Genomic DNA, 11,770 nt, shown 5'->3' with positions numbered 1-11,770 from the left:
GGTTTATGAGAACGGATGTGATTCGCACCGCACTGCACTGCAAATCACATCCGATCTCTGTGCGATTCGAGTTCAGCCATACAGATAGTATGGCTGAATTCGCATCGCACCCGCCGCACCCGCTGCAAACTCGCACGGGACCCTTTTTTTGGTCCGCAGCAGAATCGGATCGCATGGGTGTTCACACCATGCGATCCGATTCCTGTCCGAGTTTGCAGATCGCACTGCGATATGCGAACTGATCTGGGGGTGTCATTAACATTTCACTGACACTCCCAGCAGTTCGCATAGGGCAGTGTGATGCGGGAACCCGCCGCGGATTCGTGGCGTTCCCGCATCGCTCCAGTGTGAACCCAGCCTAATAAGCGATCGTTTTTCTGATCGCTGTATTAGTGTCACCGGTGACGCTAGTTAGGCAGGTAGGTATTTAGTTTCGCCGCAGCTTTTTATAGCGCCAGGGACCCCCATATACTACCGCATAAAGCCCCCTGATTGCCCCCTAGTTAACCCTTTCACCAGTGATCACCAAATAACTGTTACAGGTGACGCTGGTTGGTTAGTTATTTTTTTATAGTTTCAGGGCACCCGCCATTTATTACCTAATAAAGGTTTAACCCCCTGATCACCCGGCGGGTGATATAAGTTTGAGGGTCAGATAAGGTCTGCGTCGCCCCAGGCAGCGTCAGGTTAGTGCCAGTACCGCTAACACCCACGCGCAAAGCATACACCTCCCTTAGTAATATAGTATCTGATCAGATCTATATTAGCGTCGCCAGCAGTTTAGGTTTCCCAAAACGCATTGTTAGCGGGATCAGCCCAGATACCTGCTAGCACCTGCATTTAGCCCCTCCGCCAAGCCCAGCCCAGCCCACCCAAGTGCAGTATCGATCGATCACTGTCACTTACAAAACACAACGCACATAACTGCAGCGTTCGCAGAGTCAGGCCTGATCCCTGTGATCGCTAACAGTTTTTTTTTGTAGCGTTTTGATACAGTCGCTGACAGCCTAGGTGCTTTTTTACCTGTGAGTCTCACTAGTGTACCCCTAAAATTAGGGGTGTCTACTTTCCAAAATGGGGTCATTTGGGGGGGTTTGTGCCATCTTGGCATTTTATGGCCTTCAAAACTGCGATAGGTAGTGAGGAGTGAAGTCAAAAATGTACGCCCTTAGAAAGCCTGAAGGCGGTGCTTGATTTTCGGGGCCTCGTACGCGGCTAGGCTCCCAAAAAGTCCCACATATGTGGTATCCCCGTACTCAGGAGAAGTAGCAGAATTTATTTTGGGGTGTCATTTCACATATGCCCATAGCATGTGTGAGCAATATATCATTTAGTGACAACTTTGTGAAAAAAAATAAAAAAAAAATAAAAGTGTGTAATTTTCCCGCAACTTATGGCAAAATATAAAATATTCCATGGTCTACTTTCTAAAATGGGGTCATTTGTGGGTGTTTTGTGCCATCTTGGCATTTTATGGCCTTCAAAACTGTGATAGGTAGTGAGGAGTGAAATTACAAATGTATGCCCTTAGAAATCCTGAAGGCGGTGCTTGGTTTTCGGGGCCCCGTACGCGGCTAGGCTTCCAAAAAGTCGACCACATGTGGTATCCCCGTACTCAGGAGAAGCAGCAAAATGTATTTTGGGGTACAATTCCACATATAACCATGGCATGTGTGAGCAATATATCATTTAGTGACAACTTTGTGTAAAAAAAAAATAAAACATTTTTTTTGTCATTATTCAATCGCTTGAGGCAAAAAAATAAAATATTCAATGGGCTCAACATGCCTCTTATCAATTTCCTTAGGGTGTCTACTTTCCAAAATGGGGTCATTTGGGGGGGTTTTGTACTGCCCTGCCATTTTAGCACGTCAAGAAATGAGATAGGCAGTCATAAACTAAAAGCTGCGTAAATTCCAGAAAACGTACCTTAGTTTGTAGATGTGACAACTTTTGCGCAAACCAATAAATATACAGTTATTGACTTTTTTTTACCAAAGACATGTGGCTGAATACATTTTGGCCTAAATGTATGACTAAAATTGAGTTTATTGGATTTTTCTAATAACAAAAAGTAGAAAATATAATTTTTTTTCAAAATTTGCGGTCTTTTTACGTTTATATCGCAAAAAATAAAAATCGCAGTCAGTCAAATACCTTTAAAAGAAAGCTCTATTTGTGGGAAAAAAAGGACGCAAATTTTGTTTGGGTACAACATTGCATGACCGCGCAATTACCAGTTAAAGCAGCGCAGTGCCAAATTGTAAAAAGACCTCTGGTCATTGACCAGCAAAATGGTCCGGTCTGAAAGTGGTTAAAGATATGTAGATATGTTTGGAGCAGTATATTATTGCTATTGTTCATATGTTACAGTATTGGTTATGTTGCTCTCCATGTTTTGGCACCCTCCATGTCGGATGGTCAATCGGACCTCATGGGGTATACGATGATCGTTGCTTATTTGAGCTGGTTTACCCCTCTTATACTTTTTCTATGCCTGTTATCAAACTGTGTTTTCTTCATGCAATCTGCATATACAAATAAAGATTATATAAATATAAAAAAAAAAGACTTGAGACTGGGGCGGAGGTTCACCTTCCAGTGGGACAACAACCCTAAATATACGGCCAGGGCTACAATGGAAAGTTTAGATAAAAGCATATTCATGTGTTAGAATGGCCCAGTCAAAGTCCAGACCTAAATCCAATTGAGAATCTGTGGCAAGAATTGAAAATTGCTGTTCACAGACGCTTCCCATCCAATCTGACAGAGCTTGAGATATTTTGCAAAAAAGAATGGGCAAAAATGTCTCTCTCTACATGTGCAAAGCTGGTAGAGACACCTCCAAAAAGACTTACAGATAGAATTGCAGCGAAAGGTGGCTCTACTAAGTAGACTCAGGGGAGCTGAATACAAATGCACACCACGCCTTTCACATATTTATTTGTAAAAAAAAATAAAATGAAAACCATTTATCATTTTCTTTCCACTTCACAATTATGTGCCAATTTGTGTTGGTCTACCACATAAAACCCCAATAAAATATATTTAGGTTTTTGGTTGTAACATGACAAAATGTGGAAAATTTCCAGGTGCATGAATACTTTTTCAAGGGACTGTATGTGTGTGTATTAAACTGTGGATTTCCGCATCCTTGCTGAGGCCATTTGGGGAAACGGTGTTTAATTTATGGATCCAAAAGGTCTCACGTTTACACAACACCGAAAATCTTTAACTGGCAGTGAGAGACTTATCAGGTATGCATTTGATGGCAAAGATAGTGAAGGCACCTGTGTCCCTGCCATGACACAAGGTGAAGTGGCGTAGGACACTATGCTTGTCTGAACGATCTTTGAAGAACCTATGGTGCTCACAGGTTCTCTTACTAAGTGGGCGTATAGTGCACCCCACATACAAGTGACTGTAAGAGCACCTTAACCCATAGATCACATAATTCAAACGTGATGACCTGTTTAATATTGGAAACATTACAAGTCCCCCGAAACATGGTTTGTCCAATAATTTCAATACTCCTGCTTCTAGAGTTGACCCACGAGGGAGGGGCAAATATTACGAAGAATTTCTGCAAATCGGTTGGTGGTAACTCGTATTTACATTATATGAGTTGCCACCACCCCGCCTGGAAGGATAATATCCCCACTGACCAGTTCCATCGACTAAGAAAGAATTGTTTGAAGGTGGAGGACTATACAGAACAGAGCTGTCTTCTCAGACAAAAATAAACGCTATCCTAAGGAGTTAATACAAGAGGCATATTCTAAATTCCTTAATAGCCCAAAAGACTCCATATCAAAACTAAATCTCCTGAGCATAACATCACACATTTCACTACAGTATTCAACAGTGATTACCAACAGTGTTTTCGAAACAATGGCATATTTTACAGATGGACCCCAAATTGGCACCTGTCATTTCCGACACACCCCGTATCACCTTTAGAAGGGCCAAGTGCTTTTGAAGAATATTATTGTGCGCAGCAAGTTAAGTGAAGCCAATAAGGCCAAACAGGAAGATATTAGATTTTTCTTTGATAATATAATGGGCATTCTTAGATGTGGTAAAACAAGGATGCCTCACAAACCACAGGGGGGACAAACCACATTTTGAGATAGGACTGGAAATGTTTAGAATATTAAACAGTTCATCATATGTTCTACGGATTATGTGATCTATGCGTTACTGTGCTTTTGCGGTCTCTTGTATGTGGGGCGCAATATACCCCCACTTCATAAGAGAATCGTTGAGCACCGTAGGGTAATTGAAGATCGCTCAGACAAGCATAGTGTCCTACACCCCTTCACCTCATGTCATGGTGGGGACAGAGGTGCCTTGAAGGTATTTGCCATCGAATGCATATCTGAGTCCCTCACTACCAAAGATTCTCGGTGTTGTGAAAACGAGAGACCTTTTGCATCCATAAATAAAACACCTTATCCCCAAATGGCCTCAACGAGGGCCCGGAAATCCACAGTTTAATATAATTGTGGTTGCACACACATATCCATGGGCACAGTTATGTGGGTGCGGATGGATGTAACCCCTGATACTGACCCCTCCTTTTTTCCTCTCCCTTCCATACATCTCCTTTAATCTTTCATTATATTATGGGCTTTAGCCAGGTACTTTTTTCTGGTATTTGTATTGTATCAAACATGCATTGGTGGGATATTATGACTGTAACTGTATTTATTATTACATCATAGTTTTATTTTTCATTTTTAATCTCCTCATATTGGGACAGCTGTATACCGTAGTTATTTTTGTTATAATGGCTGTTTTTTAATCTAGTTACCCACTGGTAGTTGAATGGCCTATGTCGACGAGCCTTGAAACATGTTGCCCTGACAACAGATGTAGTTAGTAAATCCTTGGAGCGTTCCAGTGGTCCACGGTGTGCGGCTGTAGACTTCTGGGTTTCATCGACGCAAGTCCTCCATTTCCTCTGTTGCGGCTGGCGGCCTGCTGTCATAAATACCATTTGTCACCGGAGTCCTTTCCGGCACATCCCTTCCGCCCTCAGCCTGGGTTCTTCCAACAACTGGTACACAATAAATCATGACTTGAACTGGACATCCAGTCATTTGTGGATTTTGGGCTTTGGAATCATCTTTCATCTAGTCCGTTGTATACAGCTCATTCCACAGACTGTTCTCCTGCAATTCTGCTGGAGCGATTGGCTAGTGTATTATTTAGTACTGTGTGCAAATACAGCCTGCCTAGGAAAGCCCTCTGCTCCAGAATAACATCCACCCATCAAGGCATTTTAAAATTTGCATAGCTCCTCCCACGAGCCAGTCCACTGCTTACATCAGGACTGAGGGCTCTCTCCCCAATAGAGTTTCCCTTTTATCGGGGTCCCCCTTAGACTCCTTGCTTATATCAGGATTTCCATCAGAGTCCCCCTTACATTAGGGTCCCCAAAAAAGCTTCCCTCGCCTAAATCAGGGTCACCATCAGACTCTTCGCTTAAATCAGGATCCCCATCAGAGTCCCCCTTACAATATGGTACCCAAAAGAGTCCACCTTACATCCCGGTCCTCATTAGTCTCCCTACTTAAATCAGGGTCCCCATCAGACTCCCTATTTACACCAGGGTGCCCCTTGAGTCTCCCTACTTACACCAGGGTCCCCATCAGTCTCCCTACTTACATCAGGGTCCCCATCAGTCTCTCTACTTACATCAGTGTCCCCATCAGAACCCCCCACTTACATCAGGATGCCCATCAGACCCCCTACTTACATCAGGGTCCCTATCAGACTCTCTACTTACATCAGGGCCCCCCATTAGACTCCCCACTTACATCAGGGTCCCCATCAGACTCTACTTACATCAGGGTCCCCATCAGACTCTCTACTTACATCAGGGCCCCCCATCAGACTCCCCACTTACATCAGGGTCCCCATCAGACTCCCCACTTACATCAGGGTCCCCATCATACTCTCTACTTACATCAGGGTCCCCATCAGACTCCCAACTTACACCAGGGTCCCCATCAGGCTCCCCACTTACATCAGGGCCACCATCAATCTCCCTACTTATACCAGGGTCCCCATCAGACCCCCAACTTACATCAGGGCTCCATCAGTCTCCCTACTTACACCAGGGTCCCCATCAGACCCCCAACTTACATCAGGGTCCCCATCAGTCTCCCTACTTACACCAGGGTCCCCATTAGTCTCCCTAATGACACCAGGGTCCCCATCAGTATCACTACTTACACCAGGGTCCCCATCATACTCCCTACTTACACCAGGGTCCCCATTGCACTCCCTACTTACACCTGGGTCCCCATCAGACCCCCAACTTACATCAGGGCCACCAGCAATCTCCCTACTTACACCAGGGTCCCCATCAGTCTCACTACTTACATCAGGGTCCCCATCAGACTCCCTACTTACATAAGGGTCCCCATCAGACCCCCAACTTACATCAGGGTCCCCATCAGACTCTCTACGTACATCAGGGACCCCATCAGACACGCTACTTACATCAGGAACCCCATCAGACTCTCTACTTACATCAGTGTCCCCATCAGTCTCCCTACTTACACCAGGGTCCCCATCGCACTCCCTACTTACACCAGGTTCCCCATCAATATCCCTACTTACATCTGGGTCCCCATCAGTCTCCCTACTTAAACCAGAGTCCCCATCGGTCTCCCTATCTACACCAGGGTCCGCATCAGACTCCCTACTTACACTAGGGTCCCAATCCGATTCTCCACTTACATCAGGGTCCCAGAGTCCACCCTTATCTGGCGGTGAGGCAAATACCGCCCATTCCTAAATCAAGTCCCTCCCACCAGCATTCTACAGCCCAATGTAGTACCCTCAGTAGGCTCTGGCATTGGACTGCTAAATAATGGGAGGGGCTTACCTCTAGATAATAGCAGGGCTTAGAGAAAGTTGGGCAAAAGTATCAATATACAGACATGAAGAAATTAAATACTCTCAGTGTATGGCCAATCCCACCCCCCCCCCCCAATATCCCCCCAGAATATCCAATATTCTTCCTTATAGAAAAACACATCAGGCTCCTGCTCACCGTTATTTTTGTGGCCTTTGCAGTCATCCCCTGGAAACTCAGCATGACTATCTCCAGGCCATGGCTTCCATATGTGCCCTTAAAAAAGCCAGGCTTTACCAGATCATCCGGCCGGCTAGGTGGGTGATATATCCGGCGATAAGTAAGGCAATTGCTGCAAAGAGACACAAAAGAACAAGATAAAAAGGATAAAGAAGCCAACCATCTACTTCTTTGGTGTCCACATATGTCTGACACAGATCAGCCCCTACTTGCTACAAAGTTACAACGCATAGACTGATCACTGGGAGAGAGGAGACTGCTCCCTCCTGCTTGCAGCAGACTTATGACATCATCGCATTTTGTGATAGCATTGGGCAGGTGACAGGTCCTCTTTATGGAAATATTGGGGGTAAAAAACAAAAATGAATATTTTTTATTTATTTTATATAATATATTTTTTACACTTTTTTCTTTACTTAACTTTATTGCTATTGCAAGGGGCAAATAACCCCCCATATGTAATGGGTAATATATTAGCTGTAATGGAGGACAGTGAGGAAATTGATAGTCTAATAGGCTAACAAGCCCCCTATATTATTGCATTGGGTAGGTGATAGGCCATTTTTATAGAGACATTGAGGGGGGGCTAGACCCCATTGTCTTCATGAGGAGAACCGGTCACCTGCCCAATGCAATAACATAGGGGGCTTGTTCACCTATTAGACTACCAATTTCCCCTCTGTCCTCCATTACAGCTAATTAAGCACAGGTCATGCTTGATTAGCTGCATCCTTGGCTCCAGTAACCAAGGAGTTGCAGCTGTAAACCCAGAAATTGGGTAATACACATCTCTTCTGGATTCATCTTAAAGGGGATCAGGGAACAAATGTGTAAAGCTATTTGCCGCAGTCTTGAGCATACCCGAGGAAGGGGAGGGCCTGGGAAGCACCGCACGTGGTGGCGGTGAGGAGGGTGTACCATTCAGAGCCCTATAGAAGTGATTATAAACAGGATCACTTTCATGTAAAAAGCCCTTTGCTGGCTCTACAAATAAATAGCAAGCTTATGGCTGCTGCTTGCTTTAACCCCTTGTATACCGCACCGTTTATGAACGTTGGTTGGTAGACGAGGTGAGACTTTTCTGATAAATGATACTGTTCCTGTATATTATGACAGGTCAGAAATGTATTCATGGAAACACGGAAAGTTACTGGCAGGTGCACTTGAACCTTTTACCCAGCTTGAAAAAAACAGCCACTAGAGGGAGCTCTTACAAAGCTGAATTTGAAATAGAACCAGGCAAATATGGATCAGAAGTGTCCTATCAGGAACTATCTTTAGGTAAACATTATAATAGCTGAAGATGAGACTCACTGAAAACACATCACCATCCCCTATTCAATACAAATTCCCAGAGGGGGAGGAGGAGGAAGAAGAAAGGAAGGAAAAGAAGAAAGAAGAAGAAAAAGAAGAAAGGAAGGAAGGAAAAGAAGAAAGAAGAAAAAGGAAGGAAAAGAAGGAAGGAAGGAAAAGAAAAGAACAAAAGAAAAAGAAGAAAGGAAGGAAAAGAAGAAAGAGGAATAAGAAGAAGCATTTTTCCCCAATGTCCTCTCACTTACTCATATTGGCAGATATAGATGAATTTCATCAGGATGAGCTCCTGCATATGTTCATGGAAAATATCGTCCAGCGTCCTCCCCAAGTCATCTCGCAGCCACGTGCGAAATTCCTGCTGGCAAAAATGTTAAAAAGCGCAAGATAGTTAATACATTGATATGTGGGGATGGCTGCGGAACGAGAGATGACAGGTCCTCCCTTACCTCCTGCCGTCCTCCGGACATTCGGTGGTAGTCGGTCTGAAGGCATTTGGTACAGAACTCATCCCTCTTCACCATCTGTAGCAACAATGTAATTGGTTAGCAGTGGCAGGAACATATGTAATAAATTAGCAGGAAGCGAATACTTGATAATTATGTTTATTATGATATTCCTGATATTATGATAAAATTATGATGATGACTAGTTTTGGAACAGGAAACATGTATTTTCAGTAGGGACAAGATTTAAAGCGGAGGTCCACCCTAAAGTGGACCTTCCGCTCATCGGAACCCTCCCCCCCTCCAGCGCCACAATTGGCACCTTTCAGGGGGGAGGGGGGTGCAGATACCTGTACAGTACAGGTATCTGCACCCACTTCCAGGATAGCTCTCTGCGGAAAGGGGCGTATATTATGCCCCTTTCCGAAAGTCCCCCGCTGCCTGCTGGGAAACACACGGATCCCAGAGGCAGCGGGTCCATCCCTATTGTGCAGCGCAACTCGCGCATGCGCGGTAGGGAACTGGGAAATGAAGCCGAAAGGCTCAATTTCCTGATTCCCATACCCAAGATGGCGGCGGCAGCACCCGAGAGTCGATCGAGAGATCGGCTTCGGGTGCCGACATCGCGGGCGCGCTGGACAGGTAAGTGTCACTATTTTAAAAGTCAGCAGCTGCAGTATTTGTAGCTGCTGCCCTTTAAAAAAAAAAAAAAAACGCGGAGTCCCGGCGGACTCCCGCTTTAATACAGAATAGACAATATGAGGATCAAGTGATTTCTATTAATTTCCTGTCCTGATGAGACAACTGGAAGTGAGGGGAAATCCCATTTTAAAAAGGCCCTATGTGCTTTTATATTTGGCTTCTCTATATATAATACACACACACACACACATTTATATATATATCTATATATATATATATATATATATATATATATATATATATATATATATATATATAAAATACACTCTTCAATCAAATGTGCTTTAAAATGCATGGTTTTCCCTTTCATGAACAAGAAAATAATGGCGTTTGCTGTTGGACTGGTATAAAAAATGCAATGGGGCTGGTATGAATTCTTTCCAGGGCTGGTTTTTATTCCCAGTCCGGCCCTGGTCACATGACCATAAGCCCCACCCTGCCTCACCTTCCAGCAGTTCAAATCCTTTAAAGGACCGGCGGCAGTTGGCACCAAGGGGTTAAACAACAAAAGTGCATCAAAAACTGATCAGTTTTAAAGGGCCCTAAGTGTATGGAAACCCAAAATCAATTATTGAGTATATCTGGCATCATATCTCACTGTATACAGTTTATAACAAAACAAATTGAATTTCACAGTTTCTTACCTGGAGATCCTGCCAGCAACACCACTTCCTGTTGCAGATGACAACCCTAAGCCACAATTTACATCACCGTTGTCACCCTGCCATGGAAGCTACTTCAGTTGGCTGTTGGGTTGTATACATGATAGACAGCCCAATGGCCCAATGGCAGGGTGCACACAGCAGGCCGACAACACTGCTGCTAATTGCAAACTGGTGACTTAGCATTGTAAGTCCCCATCAGGAAGTGCTGTTACTGGCAGGATCTCCAGGTAAGAAATTCGGCAAAAGATTCACACAAAAGGATTTGCTTAAAGTGGCCTAAACCCATCAATTTAACGGATTCTCAACAGTTACATTTAAAGCGTGTCAATAATGCTAACTGACACAGTTGCTTGTGCTCTCAACCAAACTGTCAAGCCATCAAATGACTGGTGACATAACTGATCACATGTGCAGCATAATGGCAGCTGCAGATAAATAGAGCTAATATGGCAGCTCCCCTGGCTGTAAAGGAGAGAAGGGTTTAGTTCCACTTTAAGAAAACTGTATACAGAGAGACTTGATGCCAGACATAATAAATATAGATTTGGGTAATACATACACATTCAGGGAACTAGGATCACCATCAAGCTGCCATTGCTAACCTCTCCTCCTGGAAAAGCGAGCTGCCTGGCTGTCATGCTGATCCTCTGGCTCTGAGCCTTTCTCTTGCACTGACCCAGAACAAGTACACAAATTAGGAGGAGATCTGCTTTCATTGGCTCCATGCTTGTTCTGGGTCACAGCCAGGTCATCTGTATTTTCAGAAGCCACCACCATGCTTCACTGTAGGGATAGTATTGGCCAGGTGATGAGCAGTGACTGGTTTCCTCCAGACATGACGTTTGCCATTCAGGCCAAAGAGTTCAATCTTTGTTTAATCAGACCAGAGAATTTTGTTTCTCATGGTCTGCGAGTCCTTCAGGTGACTTTTGGCGAACTCTAGTTGTGTGCCTTTTACTGAGGAGTGGCTTCCGTCTGGTCTGATTGGTGGAGATGGTTGTTCTTCTGGAAGGTTCTCCTCTCTCCATAGAGAAACACTGGAGCGCTGTCAGAGTGACCATCGGGTTCTTGGTCACATCCCTAAGGCCCTTCTCCCCCGATCGCTCAGCTTTGTCGGGAAGCCCACTCTCCAAAAAGAATCCTGGTGGTTCCAAACTTCTTCCATTTACTAGTTGATGGAGACCACTGTGCTCATTGGGACCTTCAATGCTGTGGAAATTTTTCTGTACCCTTCTCCAGATCTGTGCCTCAAAACAACCCTGTCTTGGAGGTCTACAGACAATTCCTTGGACTTCATGGCTTGGTTTGTGCTCTGACATGCACTGTTAACTGTGGGACCTTATATAGACAGGTGTGTGTGCATGTCCAATCAACCGAATTTATCACAGGTGGACTCCAATCAAGTTGTATAAACATCTCAAGAATAGTGGAAACAGGACGCACCTGAGCGCAATTGTAAGTGTCAAGGCAAAGGCTGTGAATACTTCTGTACATGGGATTTTTTTTCGTTTTTTATTATTAATAAATTTGCAAATATT

The 11,770-nt window shown here is 44.3% G+C and overlaps 1 protein-coding gene across 1 annotated transcript in view; it reads right to left on the bottom strand.

The window, feature by feature from the left end:
- Nucleotides 1-8,730: 8,730 nt before the first annotated feature.
- LOC143928488 (F-box only protein 31-B-like) overlaps nucleotides 8,731-11,770 on the bottom strand; it is a 62,629-nt gene continuing 59,589 nt past the window's right edge. The window contains exons 6-7 of the mRNA XM_077453344.1: nucleotides 8,869-8,943; nucleotides 8,731-8,777 (exon numbers count right to left, since the gene is read on the bottom strand). Of these exons, the coding sequence (XP_077309470.1) occupies nucleotide 8,943 (1 nt within the window). The 3' untranslated portion in view covers nucleotides 8,731-8,777; nucleotides 8,869-8,942. The remainder of the gene's footprint in view (nucleotides 8,778-8,868; nucleotides 8,944-11,770) is intronic.

Source organism: Lithobates pipiens, unplaced genomic scaffold, assembly GCF_037356315.1.
Source record: "Lithobates pipiens isolate NorthernLeopardFrog02 unplaced genomic scaffold, aLitPip1_a1.2 Scaffold_10, whole genome shotgun sequence".
NCBI lineage: Eukaryota > Metazoa > Chordata > Amphibia > Anura > Ranidae > Lithobates > Lithobates pipiens.
The sequence above is the reverse complement of the archived record's forward strand: the minus strand, read 5'-3'. Positions and strand labels throughout refer to the sequence as shown.